The sequence below is a fragment of the Schistocerca americana genome, chromosome 3, assembly GCF_021461395.2.
Source record: "Schistocerca americana isolate TAMUIC-IGC-003095 chromosome 3, iqSchAmer2.1, whole genome shotgun sequence".
Taxonomy (NCBI): Eukaryota; Metazoa; Arthropoda; class Insecta; order Orthoptera; family Acrididae; genus Schistocerca; species Schistocerca americana.
The window spans coordinates 231,959,032-231,980,080 of NC_060121.1; the positions used below are offsets into that span (position 1 = coordinate 231,959,032).

The 21,049-nt window shown below is 37.7% G+C and overlaps 1 protein-coding gene and 1 non-coding gene across 3 annotated transcripts in view; one reads left to right on the top strand and one right to left on the bottom strand.

The window, feature by feature from the left end:
- Positions 1-21,049, top strand: part of LOC124605480 — a 136,674-nt gene that overhangs the window by 106,278 nt on the left and 9,347 nt on the right. For both annotated transcript variants that reach the window (XM_047137201.1, XM_047137199.1), the window contains 2 exons: positions 13,259-13,545; positions 17,600-17,782. In XM_047137201.1, the coding sequence (XP_046993157.1) occupies positions 13,259-13,545; positions 17,600-17,782 (470 nt within the window). The remainder of the gene's footprint in view (positions 1-13,258; positions 13,546-17,599; positions 17,783-21,049) is intronic.
- Trnat-ugu lies at positions 20,903-20,974 on the bottom strand. The gene has a single exon. It is a non-coding gene; the product is annotated as a tRNA-Thr (tRNA).

A 21,049-nucleotide genomic window follows, 5' to 3' on the forward strand; every position in this document is an offset into this window, starting at 1 on the left:
CGGCCTCAGTCTGCTAGGCGCTGGGCCTGCATGTTTATCTCCGCTACTGCCACTTACTCATGTAAGCTTTCAGTCATCCTAGAGGGCACACCGTGTGACACTACTGCCATATTGCCTGATGCATCAGTTTGGTCAACTGCTGCCTGAGAAACTTCAAAAGATTATGCTTTTTGCATAACTTCTGCCAGTGTGCGGTTTTCACAGAGTAAATCCTTACCCTTCTTTGTCTAGAGCTAAACAGATAATTGCGTTGCACACCATAGAGTCATTATGGGCATCAGTAACGAATTGACTCTTACGGCTAAGGTCGTGAAGTTCAGCTGCCCAGGCCCTATATGACTGGTTTGGTTTCTTATGGCATTGGTAGAATTCAACTTGTGTTGCTATTACATGCGATGGTAGTTGGACAATAAACTGCACATGTGATCAAAAGTAAGAGCTGCTGGTTCTTGTAAAGGGGCAACTCTGACACAGTAATTGATACATCTTAATAATAAGGATTTGCACAAATTCGAGTCTGTCAAACCAAAAGCCATAAAATGCTGCCTGAATTTTTTCGTCAGCATCCCAATCCTTGGTTGAATAATCATACAGAGGAAAATTGAGTGGATAGACTGGCAGAACATTACTCTGTCTGTTAATGGAAGCCAACAAAATGGTTACTGCCAAAGTAAGCTGTTCAGTCAGGGCTGGTAGCACAGCGACCATAATATGACTAAACCTGATGAAATCACACTTAAAGACTGCACAAGCAGAAACCATCCCATCCTCGTTGCCACTTGTGTCATAACCAAGTAATATATAAAACCAATTTAAGTAACACAAATATGGCTTGTTTCATAAACTCTGAACAATATCAGAAATTAACATCTTGTGATTCCACACGTAACAAGACAAAAGAATCATACAGAAAGTGCAACATAAGCAATACACAGAACAACTGATTTATCAGTATGAACCAAAAGAACATAGTGAGCATGAGTCAGCAGTGCTGCAAGTGTATATAGGTGCAAGACGCCAGTAGACAGCACACAGAGACTGTGCCATGTGCACACTTCCTACTGGTGGCCTCTAGTGGCTGGTCTGCACTGAGCCAGTTGGCAGTTGATTTATCACACATGCGTGGTGACACTACATTTGGACACTCACAACTCAGGTGCACTAGTAGCAGGACACAACACATCCAATCTTTATAATGGTTAACAGAATCCTTGCTTTGTGCCCAGTGATTATCATTTTGTGTGTTTATTTCATTTCAGTTACTTCTCTGTTGTTGGTTTCTAATTTTGTATTGCTACAGTATTCTCATTGTGATGGTTCTGCCTTTAGAGTCTTCATTCTGAAAAATTACCTCACTTCCGTCCTTCAGTTCTGTCAACCACTGAATAAACTTTCTCTGTAGTGTATAAAAGCCAGCTTTTCCTGTACAACTAGAGGAATTTGTTTGAATTAATATGGCTGCAAGTTCATCTTTTTTGTTTTTTTTTTTTTTTTACTTAGTCATCAAGATAAATTTGTTAAAATACCAATATTTCAGCAGATTATCTGTATCAATCCAATCACTTCATGATAAGGCTTTTTTAAATTTTCTAATGAATTCGCCTGGATGAAATCATGGCTTGGCTTAAATTCATGGAACTGGCATGTGTTCATTCCATTATCCACAATAGAGGTTAATAATGTGACAAATAATTAGATGTTTTTCTTCAAAATTGTGGTAACTTGTCCGTGTAACTTTTTTTTTTTTTTTTTTTTTTTTTTACTGCAAGTGAACTGATTTCAACATACCAGTGAAAACCCCCTTTCACACTTTTCAGCACCCTGACCCAAAAAAGTGTAAAATACAGGAAAGCATAGGAAACACAACAATCAGAAATGAATAAATTACTCTTACTGTCACTCTCATTATATTGTCAAAAATATGAGATTAAAACAATTTAAATTTGGCTATTTAAAAAATCTGAAATAATTAATTATTTTTGTTTCTTTCTAACAGCTGTTTGTTTCTCCACAGTATACAAAGCATCAAATCTATTATCATCACCTGATGCTCTATAAATGTAGTGCCTCAAAATGCTAATACTTCTGTAGCTTCTCTAATGCTTGACACAACTGGTTCTTGGTCATTATCTTCATCATCATCATCATCTTCACCAGTCACATCTCTCTTCCCTTCTTCAAAATGTTTGGTAATGATGCTATGAACTGTATCACCTCTGAAGCAATGACTCAAACATCAATACCGACATACTCTTGAAACATAGATGATTTGCATATCACAGAAAAATCTTGGACTGTGGTGGTTCCTGAAGGTTCTCTGTGAACTTAAATCCTGCTTTCATGAAACAATCAGAAATAGTTAAAAGGAGTCACATTCATCTGTGCTGTGGCTACATAATACATATCATCCAAAAGTGATATGGTCATAGATTTTGGGTGCATACCATTATTGTGCGTAAATACAGCCTTCTGGACAAGCATTTTTCTATATTTCTATTTAAATGAATGAATGATTCCCAGATCTAACAATTGGAACTCAGTCATACAATTAGGAGGCAGGGACACTTAACTTATTATTGATGAGCTGCAGTTGTTAGGATGTGCTGAGACATCTGTCAAGTAGCAGCATTATATTCCTGTCTTTGCATCTATTTTAGCATTCAGTTGATGTGAAGATGGAATTGGCCATCCATGCGTTGCTGTTGGAATCATAATTAGTGGCCATAGTTCTCACATTTTTGTAACACCTTGCCTTCTGAAATTTATCTGTTATCAGAGGAACTAATTTTTCAGACCAGACAGCGTTGACCATAAGTAAAATGGTTGTCGTCTGCTTACTCGGTTTCCCACCATGGCATTTCCCACCATTGAAACTCAAGATCTTTTGATAATGTGTTGTAAAAGGGACCAGTTTCATCAACATTAAAAATATTTTTTTGGTCATAATGTTTAAAGGTATTTTGCAGTTCTTGTTTTCCATTGGTTCACAGTTCCAGTATCAACACTTACACTTTCACCACACAGTTGGTTGTAAACAATTTTAAAATGGGTTTTAAATTGATCTAGCCAGCCTTTTGATGCAGTGAAGTTGGTAATACCCATTTTTGCAGTAAACTAAATTACTTCTTCTCGCAATACGTTGCCATCAAGTGGAACTCTCAATGCTCTCACACTAACAAATCCCACTACAATGAGTTTATCCAAACGATCATATGCTGATGGCTGAATGCATGCAGATTTTTTGTCATGGAACCAGACTGTATCACAGTTGCTTTGATGTTGGGCTGATTTCTCACAATTATGTTCAGGGTGGAAGCGAAAATTCCTAGGTCCTTTGCTAATTAAGTTCATGATCTGATACATTTCTTAACTTTTCTAATTTTTTCACTTGTAGGCACTGGTTCAAGCTACTACAGAACGTAATTTTTACACTACTGTTTGTTTGCTTACTATTACCAGTATGGTACTATCTTTTTGGGACTATTGTTATAATTACAGCTTCGTTGTTGCATTCATTCAGAAAAGCAGTAACTGTATGGAAAAGATAGAATATAAATTTTACTGACTACTATTAGTGAAACTTAATGTATTTGCATATTTTGTTTCAGAATTCTTAATTAAATGTGTGGTAATCATTTTTATTTTTAGTGACAAGAAGACTTCTTGTCTAGTTCTTTTTGTGACACATTGGTACGATTTGGACATTTCCTGTCAACTGTCTTCTGTTTTCAGTCATGACAACTTAAACAATTTGACTCTGGCAACAACCTTCATTCTGTTTATTGCCTTGTGATGCAACAGCTTTAATTTAATTTCGTAGTCATTTATACAAATAAACACTAATCTTGAAGACAACCATTCTGTAATCAATCGTTGTTACTTACGCATGAAATACGTTTATCTGTACTAGGCGTGCAGTCTTAGTTTGGTATGAACAGATGTTAGATGTCAACATTCATCCTCAAGATGCTTTGTAACAAGAGGACTGTTTCTACCCTCTTTCTCACACGGAACATCCCAGAGCTGAGTGACCTCCTTGTTGGCAACAAGCTGTAGATTTTATGTCTATTGTTCTCTGTTTACAAAGACTGTCAATTGTAGTGTTTTAACCAGTACTGTGTTACAAGTTTTATTTACTGTAATTTTATAATGATTATCAATAATAAGTCTCACTTTAAAATATGAATATCTTTTTAATGTGGTTTCACAAAAGACTTTTGCTTCTGTGTTTTATTTACACCACTGGACATGATTGGAACAAAGGGAAAAAAATGCACTGTTGTTTGTGTTAGCACTTAGCCACTGTTCTCGTGGTAATCACAAAGGCAGTGGCTGAGTGCTGACGGACGCAAACATGCATGCGGGTTTCACTCTTCTTTCTGATCATGTCCAGTCGTTTAAATAAAACAAAGATGCAAAAGTCTTTCATGGAACCACATTAGAAAGATATTCATGTTTTATGTGAGATTTATTATTGATAATCATTGTAGAATTATGGCAAATAAAACTTGTATCACACTATTCATTAAAACACTAAAGTTGACAGTCTTCGTAAACAGAGAACAATAGGCACAAAATCTACAGCTTTTTGGTGGCAAGGAGATCACTTGGTTCAGTGATGTCCTAGGTGAGAAAGAGGGTAGAAATTGTCATCATGTTGAGGAGCATCTCGAGTAGGAATGTTTACTCCTGACATCAGTTAATACCAACCTAAGATTGCACGCCTAGAACGAATTAGTGTAACTCATGTGGACGTAACAGTGATTTGTGAAAGCCTATTATAAAGGTCGCTGTCTTCAAAAATGTATTTATTTGTATAAATGACTGTGAAATTAAATTAAAGCTGTTGTCACACAACTGAATGAGCAGAAGGAAGGTTCGTACTAGAATCACTGTCATCAGATAGTGATTATTATTAAGGCAGTGATTCAGCATACTTTCCCACCCTTCCAAACAACATGAACCTGTAATGCAGGTGGCCATGCCCCAGCTCGCTGATAATGAAAATCTTACTTACCGTGCTAATGCTACATTACATGATCAATAACTTTGCACATATTCTGCATTTTTCACTTTGTTCCAAGGCTGACTTTGAGCAAGAATATGATGCAGTTTTTGCAGAAATCTGTATGAAAATTAGTGTTAACAGTAGTGATAGTGTGAAAGAAAACTTGAAATGTTCTGACATGGAGTCATTAATGATGGGAAAGCATTGTGTGGAGAGCACAGAATTTCTGTTGGGTCCAACAAGAATGAATGTAAAAAGCAGGAAAAGGTAAAATACAGGAATGTAAAAATGGGATTTTAATGTATTTATTTCCAAGCTGTCTACGTTGTTCTTGTAGTCTAAGGACTAATTTTTCAGTATGTCTTTATTTATACTACAAATTAGTCGTAATGTTGGTGTTCTTTTTGTATACTTGACCAACCCCTTCATCAACAGATTTTTGCAGATGTTTATGAATAGCTAAACTTTTATTTTTATTTGATTTTTTTTATTTTCTCATAGCTTGCTGGAAATTCTGACATTTTATTTTTCTTAGAAGTAAGTGGGTCTGTGATTCCTATTTTTGTGTTGGCTAGCACTTCCTGCAATTTTTTAATATGATTCGTTTGATCCTCAAAATGATTTTCACCATTCAGAGAATTAGCTTCAGCTGCAAATTTCTGTTCTTGACTGTTAGCTTCAATTGACTTCAGAATTCTAAGTAACATATTGTCATTGACCAATCTATTATCCAGTGGCATGCAGTGACCATGCAGATAGCCAAAGCACTTAATGTTATAATTATACTGTTAATTATCATTGTATTAGCACTGAATATTATAATTAGACTATTAATTATTAGTAATTAATTAATTTTAAATATTTATATGATAAGTTTAGCAGTTCTTGATCTGTAAAAAAAGTTCTGATACTTTGACCTTCTGGGGGAAGTTTCTGAAATCTAGACCTCTTAAAACATTTTAGAGGTGTGAATACAACATTTGTGTTACATTGCTTGAATCACAGCAGAAGGTCTGTCATATCACATCTCAAAATGTGCAGTGATTATCTTTTTCAATCATCAGAGGTACAGTACAGCATAACAGTGCGTACCATTACAAATCAAGCACTAAGTAAGTCAACAGTTGTAAATCAAGGGCTTGTCTTCCCTCGACAACACTCAAAACTGGTAATCTTTTAAACTAAAATAATAAATATTAAAGACTGAAATCAGAACTGGTGATAATTTAAATTGAAAGAATAGATACTGCAACAATTAGACCTATTATCAGTTTATATTACTGTAAGCAATCTTTAATACAAAATAACTTGTTTCTGGCTTTAAACCCACCCCTGACACTTCGATAGATCATTTCTGCAAGAAAAAACAATTGAAATTCCATTCTTTGGCTTTAGTAGGCAAGCTTAAATCAAAATAATTCCAAGGTGAGAGGGTCTCTCTTCTCCGGTGGAATTTTGAGAATAGCTTTTGCTTATCTTTGATGCTGAAAATTTCCTTTCTACTGAAGACATAATTACAAAAATTTGTATACAGTAATGGCACTAACATATTAAACTGCTGGAAATTTTTGTTTAGCATTGAATTGGTGCTCAGTAGTTGTGCGAGTTCACTCATGGCTTTATTTATAAACTATTTTTCAATCAAATAATATTTAAGAACTTTCCATGTGCATCTTATAGACTTTGGAAGCAGCTTTTGGGAAACTGGTTAGAAGATTGCTCGTAGTTTTCATGTAATGATAAATTTAAAATTTTTAAAATTTTCAGTTTAGAATAATCTTGAAATCTTAAATCCAGATCGCTATCAGAGTTATCAAACATTTCATTATAGAGGCATTTATAGTTGATATTTTTACTCTTTGAAGGTTTTTGTACTTGAGACAAGATTTCTTGGAAAACTTATTCACAGTAGTCATTTAGCATGGCAGTGGAGTGGCAAGTGTCGGATTTTCTGTTCACAATGCAAAATATCACTTGCATGGGTGAAGGTAAATATTTTCTTGAATGTCTTCAAGAGAGAAACAAGTTTTTAGTCTTCCAAAATTGCCAACAAGCCATTAATGGGGGTACTAAAATACCTTAGCATCACACTAAACACATCACATACTTTAGTTCTGTTTCTGGACACAGTGTTTACCAGTCTTTATGAGGAATTCCATCATGTTGTACAGACAAATGGAAGACAACATTGCAAAAATGTAACTCATTTAAGAGATTATGGAGGAGGGGGAGAAAAAGCTGTATGTCCATTAAGTGAACTAAAAGACATTTTACCCTCTGGTATTTGGCTGGTATTTTGAGACGAAGGGAGGTTCATTACATGGGCACAGTGGTGAAAAAGTGGGTTTTGTGACCTCAGGATGTGTGACTGATTAGTGCATCTACCCAAATCAGATTCCCACCACAGTTACTGCACTGTCAAATGTTTTTCAGTGCACCTGATTTTGATAAGAAATGACAGATAAGTTCTGCAGTAACTAGGCATGTTTGTCACTATTTGTATCGTTGAACCCCAAGAATTTTTACTTCATCACTCTTTCATATACATAACGCAGGGCAATAGAAAACTTTGCATTATTTGTCACATCTGAGTTTTACCAGCCATGATGGCTATAAAAGAACATCCACAATTTCCCATTTCATAGCTGATAAAACAGTTGAACTTCAGCTTGTATTACATCATTTTAGAACTCAATTCGAAATTCCTTTAAACACAGTGGAGGTTTTCTGTGTGCTCCACTGCAGTGTACTTCAGCACTTCCACATAATTTGCCTACACAGAATTTTAGGATGCCCTGTTCCACCTGACTGACTGTGTAGAGATATTTCTTTTTTAAGGTGTTCATCAACTGCTGTTTGTATTTTATCTTCCTCGAAAGTAGCTCTAGTAACAGATGATCATAGATGGTCAGCACAGCATTTGTGCTTGGTTATTGACTTCTCTAGATTTCCCAAATGTATGTACTCAGGTTTGGTCCAACTAGTATTTCTATCCTTTCCAAACAACAGACAATACGAGCAAAACAACACATTTAGGTTACTGCTACCAGCTAACCAGTCACATTTGGTATACATTTCACACTGTTGAACCAAGTCTGATAGTTCTGATGTTGGCCATCCATTTTTAATTATTTCCTTTTTTTCTTAGAATTCTATATTATAATACGAGATACTTTCAGCCAGCTTCACATACACTACTGGCCATTAAAATTGCTACACCAAGAAGAAATGCAGATGATAAACAAGTATTCACTGGACAAATATATTATACTAGAACTGACATGTGATTACATTTTCACGCAATTTGGGTGCATAGATTCTGAGAAATCAGTACTCAGAACAACTACCTCTGGCCATAATAATGGCCTTGATAGGCCTGGGCATTGAGTCAAACAGAACTTGGATAGCGTGTTCAGGTACAGCTGCCCATGCAACTTCAACACAATATCACAGTTCATCAAGAGTGGTGACTGGCGTATTGTGATGAGCCAGTTGCTCGGCCACCATTGACCAGACATTTTCAATTGGTGAGAGATCTGGAGAATGTGCTGGCCAGGGCAGCAGTCGAACATTTCCTGTATCCAGAAAGGTCCGTACAGGACCTGCAACATGCGGTCGTGCATTATCCTGCTGAAATGAAGGGTTTCGCAGTGATCGAATGAGGGGTAGAGCCACGGGTCGTAACACATCTGAAAGGTAATGTCCACTGTTCAAAGTGCCGTCAATGCAAACAAAAGGTGACCAAGACGTGTAAACAATGGCACCCCATACCATCACGCCGGATGATATGCCAGTATGACGATGGCAAATACATGCTTCCAATGTGCGTCTACCGCAATGTCACCAAACATGGATGCGACCATCATGATGCTGTAAACAGAACCTGGATTCATCCGAAAAAATGACGTTTTGCCATTCGTACACCCAGGTTCATCGTTGAGTACACCATCACAGGCATTCCTGTCTGTGATGTAAAGTCAAGGGTAATCGCAGCCATGGTCTCCGAGCTGATAGTCCATGCTGCTGCAAACGTCATCGAACTGTTCGTGCAGATGGTTGTTGTCTTACAAACGTCCACATCTTTTGACCCAGGGATCGAGACGTGGCTGCACGATCAGTTACAGCAATGCGGATAAGATGCCTGTCATCTCGACTGCTAGTGATGCAAGGCCGTTGGGATTCAGCACGGCGTTCCGTATTACCATCCTGAACACACCGATTCCATATTCTTCTAACAGTCATTGGATCTCGACCAACACGAGCAGCAATGTCGCAATACGATAAACCGTAATCGAGATATGCTACAATATCCTCTTTATCAAAGCCGGAAACGTGATGGTACACATCTCTCCTCCTTACACGAGACATCATATCAACGTCTCACCAGGCAACGCCGGTCAACTGTTGTTTGTGTATGAGAAATCGGTTGGAAACTTTCCTCATGTCAGCACGTTGTAGGTGTCGCCACCGGCGCCAATCTTGTGTGAATGCTCTGAAAAGCTAATCATTTGCATATCACAGCATGTTCTTCCTGTTGGTTAAATTTCGCGACTGTAGCATGTCATCTTCGTGGTGTAGCAATTTTAATGGCCAGTAGTGTATTTTTGTACACACTTGCTAAACCCATAAACTGAGCAAAGCAGTATGGTACTATTGTTGATACACTTTGTCTCTGTGTTATATGCCCATCCAAAGCATGCATAGGTTGTGGCAGAAAAACATGCACATTGCCTGTGACCTAAAGAGGTGCAAGTGCAACTTTCTAGTTGGTCAGCTAAGATACATGGACATTGTTTCAGCTCACAATGCTGTATCAGTGAACTTATTAGTTCTGTGTGTTTTAAAAAAAAATCTAACAATTTTATCTAGATGTTATTCAATAACCTTATGATTATAATTATATTATATAATGTTACAACTGTTGTTACTGAAGCAGTGCTTCAGTTGCTTCCCCTGAATGCACACCACTACTGTTACTAGTAGTTGGAGTAATAATCAACATTACTGGTTCCCTAACATTACACCAATGTTTGAAAGTCCTGATTCCTCACTCAATTCTACAGCCTTTATATTGTCTGTAGGTACTTCTTCCCTGTCAAGTTCATCAGCTGCATTTCAATCTTCCTAACAACAGTCATTTTCAAATGGGCAATGTGTAACTGTGGTCCAGTTTATCACATAAAATTTACAGTTCACTGTTTATTAAAATATGCTTTTACTCAATGTTAGCGACACTTAAATAATGAGCCACTATTTGAGTGCTACAACTCTCACTGAATATTTGAAGTAGGCTTTCTTGTAATCATCACTTTAAGGCCAGCGGCATTTAGTGAGCACAAACAATCTTCTGTACCAACAGATTAGAATTGTCTATTGGTCCACAAAACTAAACAATAATAGTTCTTGATGAATTTAATATAAGCCATGGTTATTTATATTTGCCTGTGATTGAAGTTCACACAACTGGCCTGTGATTTCGGCAGTGTTATGTAAATTCTTTGGTGAAAATTGCAACTTTTTTGCTACACTACCAAAACATTGTGTGGCTGACGTACAGAGAGCATATACCATCTTCCACATAAGAATATAGCTCTAATACCATTCTTCTTGCACTGTGAGTAACTTTTATATCTTTAAACTATTTGCTATGCCACATTTATAGATGCTGTGGTTAATAAAGTTAATTATAAGCACTGCATGTCACAACTTGCTGCAGGTGCCTTCTCTGGACTTGGATAAAGTTATGCTTGTTGGTAAGTCCGTATCTTCCATTTGCACACATTTTGTGTTTACTGAAGGTCTTGTCAGTCAGCTCAGATGACTGGCCTTATCTCCCAGTTATGGAGGTAGGTCAACACTTTGTATGGCTGTAACAGCAACAGCTGTGAGCATCCACCCTCTGTCCGTAGCTAATTATTCCTAGCTAAAGTGCTGTACCGAGTTCATTTTGCGGGATCATAACAATTTTCTGTGCCCTCTCAAACATTCTTTTGTATAAAATGAAAATGCTCCTTAGAAACACAAAGCATGCAATGAAAATTACCCCAAGCTGTTACATTACTAACTACTATTCTCCACAGCTGACTCTCATAGCTGATACCTTAGGTAGGAAAGTGATATGAATGATGAATAGAAAAGAAGGTGTGACGTAACTCATTATGTAATTGGTTGTTATTGGAATCTATAAGCAATTATCGGTCAACCAAGTTGTTATTGTTATCCAGCTATAACTTCACTCATGATGCCTCATAATGTCTGTTGATCTGCAGTATGTTTGTAAAACATTCAGGATTCTCTAATGTAGAGTGTGATGAAAGGCCTAAACCAGAGACTTTATCAGTTCTCTGATGCTCTTAGCTGCAGTTACTGTAGCCCTTGTTGCAGGCTAGAGATTCGTCTGGTCAGCTGTGCACTTTTTGGTGAAAACAGGCACGAAAAAGACAGAAAAAACTTAAAATTAGAACCTTTTTTGAAATAAAAGCTATGTAATTCTGTGTCAGTCACTAAGTCTACTTCATCCACTATATGTTTCAATGGTTACACTATCGTCATCAATGTCATGAGGAAGGAGAGTTATACGCAACTCTTCATAGTGGCAAGCATCAGCAGGATCTGTGGTGGCTAAGAGTTAAGCTGTGACTTGCACTGCTTATATTTAACTTAATTAACCACAATGTCTATAGATGTATTTTATCAAATACTTTAATGATATAAAACAATGTAAGGAAAAGATAAGTTGCTACTTACCATAAAGATACACATTAAGTTGCAGACAGGCACAATTAAAAGACACTTACAAACAAGCTTCTGGCCACAGCTGTCATGAGAAAAAGAAAGAGAAACACACACATTCATTCACACAAGCAAGCACACCTTACACACATAACCGTCATCTCTAGGTGCTCGGAACAGAATTCTTTTAAATGCACCTGTCTGCAACTAAGCGTGTCGTCTTTATGGTAAGTAGCGATCTATCTTTTCTTTGTATTCTTGATATTCCAACCTGGGGATTCCATTGTTTAATGATATGAAAGTTACTTGCAGTGCAAGAAGACCAGTATTTGTGCTGCATTCTGTTATGGAAAATGCAGTATTCTCACTGTATATCAGTTACACAATGTTGTGGTTGTGTAGCAAAAAAATTTGCATAACAGATTCATAGCAAACAGAAGAGGGATTAGAATACTTACATACATTTCCTGTTTTATTGTGGTTCAGAGACAGTGAGGATTGTGAATTATATATTTAACAACAGCAGGAACTAGAATGAGATTTTCACTCTGCAGCGGAATGTGCACTGATATGAAACTGCCTGGCACATTAAAACTGTGTGCTGGACTGAGACTCGAACTCGGGACCTTTGCCTTTCGCAGGCAATTGCTCTACCATCTGAGCTACCCAAGCACGACTCACGACCCATCCTCACAGCTTCAATGCTGCCAGTACCTCATCTCCTACTTTCCAAACTTCACAGAAGCTCTTCCTTTCTTCCAGGAGTGCTAGTTCTGTGAGGTTCGCAGAAGAGCTTCTGTTTGGAAGGGAGGAGACGGGGTACTGGCAGAACTGAAGCTGTGAGGATGGGTCATGAATTGTGCTTGGGTAGCTCAGATGGTAGAGCACTTGTCCACGAAAGGCAAATGTCCCGAGTTCGAGTCGTGGTCCGGCACACAGTTTTAATGTGCCAGTAAGTTTCACAACAGCAGGAACTGATTAAACTACTTCTAAATGTCACACAATTTCTCTCTGTTACAAAATTTGCCCTGAAAGGAAAGATTAAAAGAATTCAGAGAACCTTGTGTAGGATCACAAATGGCTGGTAGATAGAAATTTTAAAGTTGAATCCATGGAGAAAAGATAAAATATTTCTTATGAACAGTTCTCATCTAAATGACTCTCTCACATAGATCTACATCAATACTGCTACTGAATGTTGCAAGAGGTGTGGCCCACTTGATACACCACTGTCAGCCCCATTGGCTACGATATTCATAGTTTGCAGTTTCCAAGGGTTCCTATTCTGTGTCTCTGTCAATCTCCAAGAATGTAGCAATATTATTATAGCTAGTGAGTGTAATGTTGGCAAGAAATGTATTTTATATGTTTTCATATTACCAGTTCTCTAGTTGATGTAGCTTTTTGTAGTTACTGGTTAATTAATAATTGGTTCCAATTTTGTTGAGCAACAATGCATTGTTGAATTGTATACAAGAAACTTGAGGAAAAAAGTCATTTTCTTCTGTCTCTCTGTAGATGATTACTTTTTAACAAACTTAAAGACAGTTGATGAAGTAACAGAAGAGAGAATGGAACATCTTTTAAGGATTGCCAAGTGGCCAAACACTCTAAGAACTAGTGTTGGAACTTGGCCGTGTTTCAATGTAATTGATGAGCCAACAGATGGTGATGGGGAAGGTGCAATGCCCTGCATTGCCTGTGAACACAGTAGTGCCACAGCCCGTGTTCAAATGTATGGCCAGCCATATGACAGAACAACTCTTGAGGGCTGTCCTCCAGACCCCAAGTTGGCATCACAGAAGGTAAGGAGATACGGTGTAAAACTTCTATGTTACAGCCTTGGTGCCCATTGGTGCTTCGTATGCAGTGGAGTGCAGGATTAGCCAATATCCTGATGTCATTATCAGTGCCTTTAAAAATATGCAGCATCCTGCACATATAGTCCAGAAACAGATTTCCTGTATTATCTGTTCTTCTAACACCAACAAACCTGTCACCACTGTGAACCAGTCTCTGATCAGCACTCCTATTATGATCCAGTACTATCCAAGTCTTGAAAAATACAGCCAGTTCCATCGCTGAAGCTGCAGCTACGTGTTATAGTGCCCTGAGATGAGGGGTATTGTACCCAAAATCCCTCTCATCATCAACCAAAGTACTACATTATCCACCAAACATACACAATATCTTAATCCATCCCAATGCTTTCTCTGCTCATAGTAATTCATTTCACTGTGGCTGACCCAGGCACAGACCTAAAGTATACCATACACCAGTTTCCGACACAATCAGCAATTCCTGTCTCATTAAAGTCAGTGCTTCATGTATAGTAACCACGTTGTATACAAACTGTACTGCAATTACTGTGCATCATTCTATATGAAGAGAACTAACCAGCTGCCTACTCACTTTAATGGGCACTGCAAAACTGTGGCGAATGCCAAAATTGACAGTTCAGTTGCTTAACATGCTGTACAACACAACACCAGTGACTTAAGGGGACCACACCGTGGCTCAGGTAGAAAAAAATCAATTTTTGGTTTTCATCACATTTCAATAGATTAAGGTTTTATTAAAGTACTCTGAAAAGGATTTTGCTGGAAAAAAAAAAATGGTATCCTTTTGTTTCTGCTGTTTGTAAACAACACGCTTTCAAATACGCGGTTAGTTTTGTTCAAGTGTGGTTGCGAGTAGTTGTTACACTTACGTTTGCAGTGCTTATTTACATGTGTTTTGGTGTGTTTATTGAAGATGACAAAACGTAAAGGCATTTTCAAGAAACGACAATTTAGAGGAAACAAGTTTAGAAATCTTTCTGTACAAGAGGTTATGTCGCCTGGCAACAATGTTTCTAATTGTAATTCTTCAACAAGTGCATCATCAAAGAAGCTCTCAACATTTCAAAAGAGTTACAACAAATTTACTGTAAGTGACAAGGGGTACAGTAACATTATTATAAATTTGAGAATATTATCAGATATAATTTCTAAATTTGAAGTACAATGTAGACAGTGGTGAGTCACAGTGTGTGAAAATGTGTGAGTGCCAGTGGGAGAAAAGGCCTAGCAATTGCTTTGGATTTAATTTGCACTAAATGCTCAGCTGTGATTTCATTTATGAGTTCGTCAAAACCTGATGCAAGTGGCCCTTATGAAATCAATACTAGATCAGTTTATGCCTTACGATCCATTGGCAAGGGCATGGCTGCAGGGAGAACATTTTGTTCAGTGATGAACTTCCATCAACCACCAAATAAATTTGAAAAACTGACTGCAATATTAGAGAAAGCTGTATGTGAGGTCAGTGAGGAAAGCATGAAACTTGCTGCTAGGGAAGCAATGGAAGAAAATGATGGATGTTCGGATATTGCAGTTGTACGTGATGGAAGTTGGCAGAAAAGAGGACATACTTCTCTGAATGGAGTAATGACTGCCACGAGTGTAGTCACCGGTAAAGTGTTAGATTAGGAGATAATGTCTAAATATTGCAAATGTTGTAAAGTCAAAGAACATAAAGAACACAACTGTGTGGCTAATTTTAGAGGAACAAGTGGTGGTATGGAAGTTCATGGAGTACAACAAATATTTCATTGCTCCGTAGAAACAAGAGGCATATCGTACACCAAATATTTGGGTGATGGTGACAGTAAGGCATACGACAATGTGGTGAACTCTAAGCCATATGGAGATGCCATTATTAGCAAAATAGAATGTATAGGCCATGTTCAAAAACGTTTGGGAACAAAGCTAAGAAAAGTAACTGTTGTTATGAAAGGAAAAAAATTAGAAGATGGAAAATTGTTGACCGGACAGAGTCGGTTAACTAAAACTGAAATACAAAACTTGCAGGTATACTATGGGCCAGCAATTAGGAGAAATAAAGAAAATCTGGAGACAATGAAGAGAGATGTTTGGGCCATATTCTTCCATAAGTCCTCTACAGATGGTAAGCCATGTCATGGATTGTGTCCATCACGAGAAAATTCGTGGTGCAAATACAATAGGGCTCAGGCAACTGGAGAATCTTATCCTCACCAGCATCCTCTTCCTGCTGCTGTTATTACAGCAATTAAACCTATTTTCAGAGACTTGGTCTAAGGAAATGTCTGCATGGGCAGACACAGAACTCAAATTACAGCAATTAAACCTATTTTCAGAGACTTGGTCTAAGGAAATGTCTGCATGGGCAGACACAGAACTCAAATGAATGTTTCAACAGCATAATTTGGAACTGCCATCCTAAAACTGTATTTGTGGGCTTGCATACAATGAAACTAGGAGTTCATGATGCTGTTATTACATTCAGTTGTGCTAACATTGGAAAGTGTTGGGTAGTGAAGAAGCTGGGAATTAATCCTGGTGAATATATGATTACTGGGGTGCAACATTGCTAATATTGGAAAGTGTTGGGTAGTGAAAAAGCTGGGAATTAATCCTGGTGAAAATATGATTACTGGGCTGCAACACTGCGATAAAATGAGGATAGCCGATGCAGAAAGATCTGCATCTAATATGGCCAAGAAAGCAAGAAAAACATCCAGGAAGGTGAAAAAGTAGCTGGAAGACCTGCTAGAGGCCAAAGAAAGGCCATCATATGCAGCAGGACAGTTTTAATTAACTGTAAGTAAAGAAAAACTTTTGAGATTTGTGAAAGTCAATTTCCTGCAAACTAAAATTTTCAGTACATATGACCCATTATATCAGAAACTATCATAGATAAATGAATGAAATTTTCACAGACTCTGCATAACATAAAAAGCAACCTCTGGTACTACATTCATTAATATTCCCCCATTAGGAAGTTCACAAAAAATATTTTCTGCAGAAAAAACTTAATATTTTTTGTTAATGAATTTAAAAATGTATTTCTTAAAAACTAAAGTGGATAAAGTAGATTTTAGTACAGTTGACTCTATTAGCATCATGTAACATACAGTAAAAATAATAAGGTAATTGTTTTTTCAGAAATGGGTCAAGTACTTGCCTAAATTAGCATGGGTTAGATAGGCAGGGTGTGGTCTCCTTAAAGAACTATTTAATACCCACGGCAGTTTGATTCCTTGCTATGCCCCCTCACATCTCTTTGCCTATCGTAAATCTATGAAAATTCCCAACCCATGCAATAGCTGTATCCTCACTCTTTCTCTCCTGTCACTTTCCACACCATGTCTCCCCTGACCAAACCTTTCTCCACAAACCTCCCCTCCCTCTCAGTCTAGTGAATTTCTATTAACCTCCCCATCACCTCCTTACCCAGTACATCTTATTCTCTCTCAGTTGCTACACACCTTCCCTCAATCCAGTCAGCACAAGCAATCCCTCCGACAACCAGTTCCTCCATAGGTGGATGCTATATGGTGTCACTGTCACTGTGTGTGTGTGTGTGTGTGTACATAATCTACAAAAAAGGTAGTAGCTTGAAATCTAGTACCATCGCTATGCTGTTTTGTGTTTCTGTGTACCACGAATCATTCAGTTACCAATGAATGGTTGTATTTCATCATTTTTGTTTTTTCTCATTTGTTTTTATCTGGAATTTCTGTTATTGTAAAATTAGTATGGGAGTCTGTATTTAATGCTGCAGATTCATAATATTTGCTCTTGACTTTTTGTAATAAAGACATTATTTGCTTTAAAAGTCTCCATGTCTTTAGCAACCTGTTATAATATTTTTATGGAATATGGAATTTTGAAAATACCAAACATCAGGCTAGGGAGCCAATTCAATAATTAATGTATAAAAAAATCTGTTAAGTCCCCTCAGACAACTGTGCAACAGAGAATGGGGTTTACATGTATCAATTAAATGTAACCTAAAATGTGTTAGAATTTATTTACATAATTTTGGCCTTTACAGGATTTCCTCCTTTGCAAAGTGTGTGTGTCACGTGTTGAGCTGTATAATAAGGTAGCTCACCAAAAATACCATATGTATGTAGAGTGTGCAAAGAGGGTTGCAGACAAGCGCTCTTCCAACCCAAGCAAAGACAGTATGGAAATCCTCAATGAGCTACTAGCTGATGAGCTGTGGTTAAGAGAGGTAATTATTTATGCTTTTAATCTGTGGAAATGCACTGTATGTCAGGTTTATTTGTGAATGCTGGAAAAGTTATGTTGTCTGCTTATTAGTTTTAGTGATTTGCTGTGTGTTAGTGATCCATGGAAAAATTGAAGAAACTTTTCATATTAAGGAAGACTCTGTATGTAATGAATACAGTACAATGAACTGTGCGTGATGTATCTCCAGCAAGCGGCAGATTAAAAATGTTGTCTTGACATTTTACCTGCTTATGACAGTGTCGTGTGCTGCACAATTACTTTGAAAACAAATATATAATGTCGAACTGTTCTGCTATGAATAATTTCAGTTATGAAATAAGCAGCTGAAATGATAACACTTATTGTATGTGTTTGAGAGCCAGTGAAGCAATTAAAGGCAGAGCCATAAGTAACTGTAGTTGTAACACTTATTGTATTTGTTCAAAGTCCAATGTAACAGTTAAAGGCAGAGCCATTAATTCAAATTTGAAGGTAAATACACACCAACAAAACAATCATGTCCACTAAAGTTTGCTGGCATTCAGACAAGTCTCCATGTTGACAATTCTTGTACTGTACTTATTATTTTTCTTGATTTTCTTCAGTTACTGGCAGCCATGTAATTAGTGATTGAATCTCACACACTGAACTATTGGATGTTGTTTTTGCTATGGCCCATAGAACATTTATAATGATGCTGCTAGCACTGTAACTATAAACATGCATAAACAAAGTACTTGTAAATTATATGCGGTCCAGTTACTTTAATGTGACCTCTTGTCAAAAAATTGTATATGCACCTTTTGCAGTGGTTACCACTGTGAGAAGTGCAGGCAGGTAGTGAGCGAGGTACTGGAAGGTGTGGACCTATGGTGACTCCAGTGCCGTGGCAAACTGTGCTAAGTTTCTCAGTTTAGGATCTATGGCATGAACAGCTCAATCGTGGTGGTTGTCGATTGGGTTTGAACCTGGGAGGGGAGGGTGTGGTATGGTGTAAACTCATCCTGGTGCTCTTCGAGCTATGCGAGCTGTGTTGTCGTGCACAGGTAAGTGCCATTGTGCCGAAGGAAAACAAACTGCATGTACGGGTGGACATGGTCCCCAAGAACAGATGCATACTTTGTTGATCTATTGTGTTGTTCAGTACTACAAAAAGAAAATTCCCCAGACCATAATTCTCTGTTCTCTGGTCTGAACACTCTTGGCAATCATTGCAAGATGTTTGCTTTCAGACATTTCATGCCATTCATTGTCTGTCATCTGAAAAGGTCACCTGTCGCCACTCAGTGGACACTCAGTTGCAGCACTGGCATACAAATGCCAGCTTTCATTGCTGATGATCCACATTCAGCATGGGTGTGCGAACCAGGCATCTGCTGCAGAGGCCCATATGCAGCAATATTCGTTGAATGGTCATTGAGGAGACACTGTTGGTAGTCCCTTGGTTCTTCTGGGAGGTCTGTTGCTTAACAGTTACATGTCTATTCATCTGTACACGTCTCTGCAGGCGTCACCCCTGTGATCTATGATTCATGGTGCACTACATTGTGCGGACTTTGAATAGCGCCATTTTGCCATGAATGGTATACTGCAACCACAGCAGCATGCAAATAGTCTCTTTGAAAATGCTACCAGTCTTGGGCTGGAAGCCAATGGTCATGCTCTGATCTAATAACAACGACTGCACTGTTTCTGCAACCCTGCCTCTCTTCCCCACAGGCAACACACTTTATATACCCACCACTGCTAGTGTTGCCACCTGTTGTCTATGAGTGGTTATTGCATGTGGACCTTGGACATGGGCTGTGTGTTACGGGACATTAAAATTGTGAGAGGCATATAAATAAAAAGTTTCTCTGTTACCACCTCAGAAACTACTCAAACTTAGGTACAAACCCTTACAACCAAAGTTTCTAGCTCAGTAGTGAGTAATAATGTGAGAATCTTAAAAATTGTGGAGCTATGTAGGAGTGAACATTTTGAATACTTGCAAGAAAATGGAAATATATTGAAGAAAGCCCTATATGAAGCACCTTCTCACAGAATTCCTACAACTTGTCTACAAGGAGTAATCGGAAATAATTTACAATAGTATTTCACATGTTATACATTTTGCAGCTGAGATGTCTTAATATACTTTCCATGAATTTCAATGCAAAGTAGTGACTGGCCTTTTGCCTTCATTGCCATATCATAGTGCTGTTCTTTAACTGCAGTGCTCGAACACTCATAGCTGACCACAGTTTATCACAGTCTGGGAATCTTTGACAGTATAGTTCAGCAAATCTCATGAACATTGTCTGCTACAACATTGCTGAATATTTCATAATAATTGTTGCCTCTGTTAGTAGTATACATGTAAAGTCCCAAAAGATACTATCCATGCATGTGCCTCTGTACACCTTGAACAGCACAAAATTTCTTTGATTGTGTGACGTTTCTGCATGTACTTCAGAATTTATTCTCTCCTTTAATGTAATAATTCACAAAAAGTCATCAGTGTCTCAAAAAAATCTAGATTTTGAAGAAATATTCACAGTATTTAATAAATTTTTCTTAACAAGGTTTGTTGGTGTAACATTAAATTCTAAACTTACTTTCCTTTTTTTCTGTGACCCATCAAGTCCCAGGCCCTGAACCTGTACTCATATTTTGAGAATGTCTTTGATATTTGCATTATCTTGAGTGTGATTTATTCTATAATCATAGTAAATACAGCACAGTACAATCATGTAGTAGTGATCCAGAATCAAAGTCCATGTATAGTCTGTAATACAAGCACTGCCCATAATAGCAACAGCAGTTGAAGAATTTAATACTACTCTGTAATTGCGGTCACCAGTCATGTGGTCTTCGCAGCAATATCACCAGGATTGTAGTCTTCATTGCTACATGACTGGTTTTGTTATTATCTATCAATATAGCATAGTTCCCCACTGAAATGGACACACAGCATAAGATAATGCCTTGGTTTGTGCTGGGTTTCGTTGAAGAAGCAGTGTTGAGTTGTCAGTCCATTGATGAGATGGGATTTTGTTGGTCATGGTGGCTGTAGTGTAACTGTTCAAACAATTACTTTTGTTCAATAAGGATAGAAGCTGAAGTAAAGAAATACAATTGGTGCCAAGGCTGGAGCTTGAACCCAGGTCTCCTGCTTACAAAGCAGATGTGCTAACCACTGCACCATCATGCCATTGTGACTCATACAGCTGCACAGATTACCCTAGTCCAATGCTCTAACACAAACATCAACTTATGTACTCTGCCC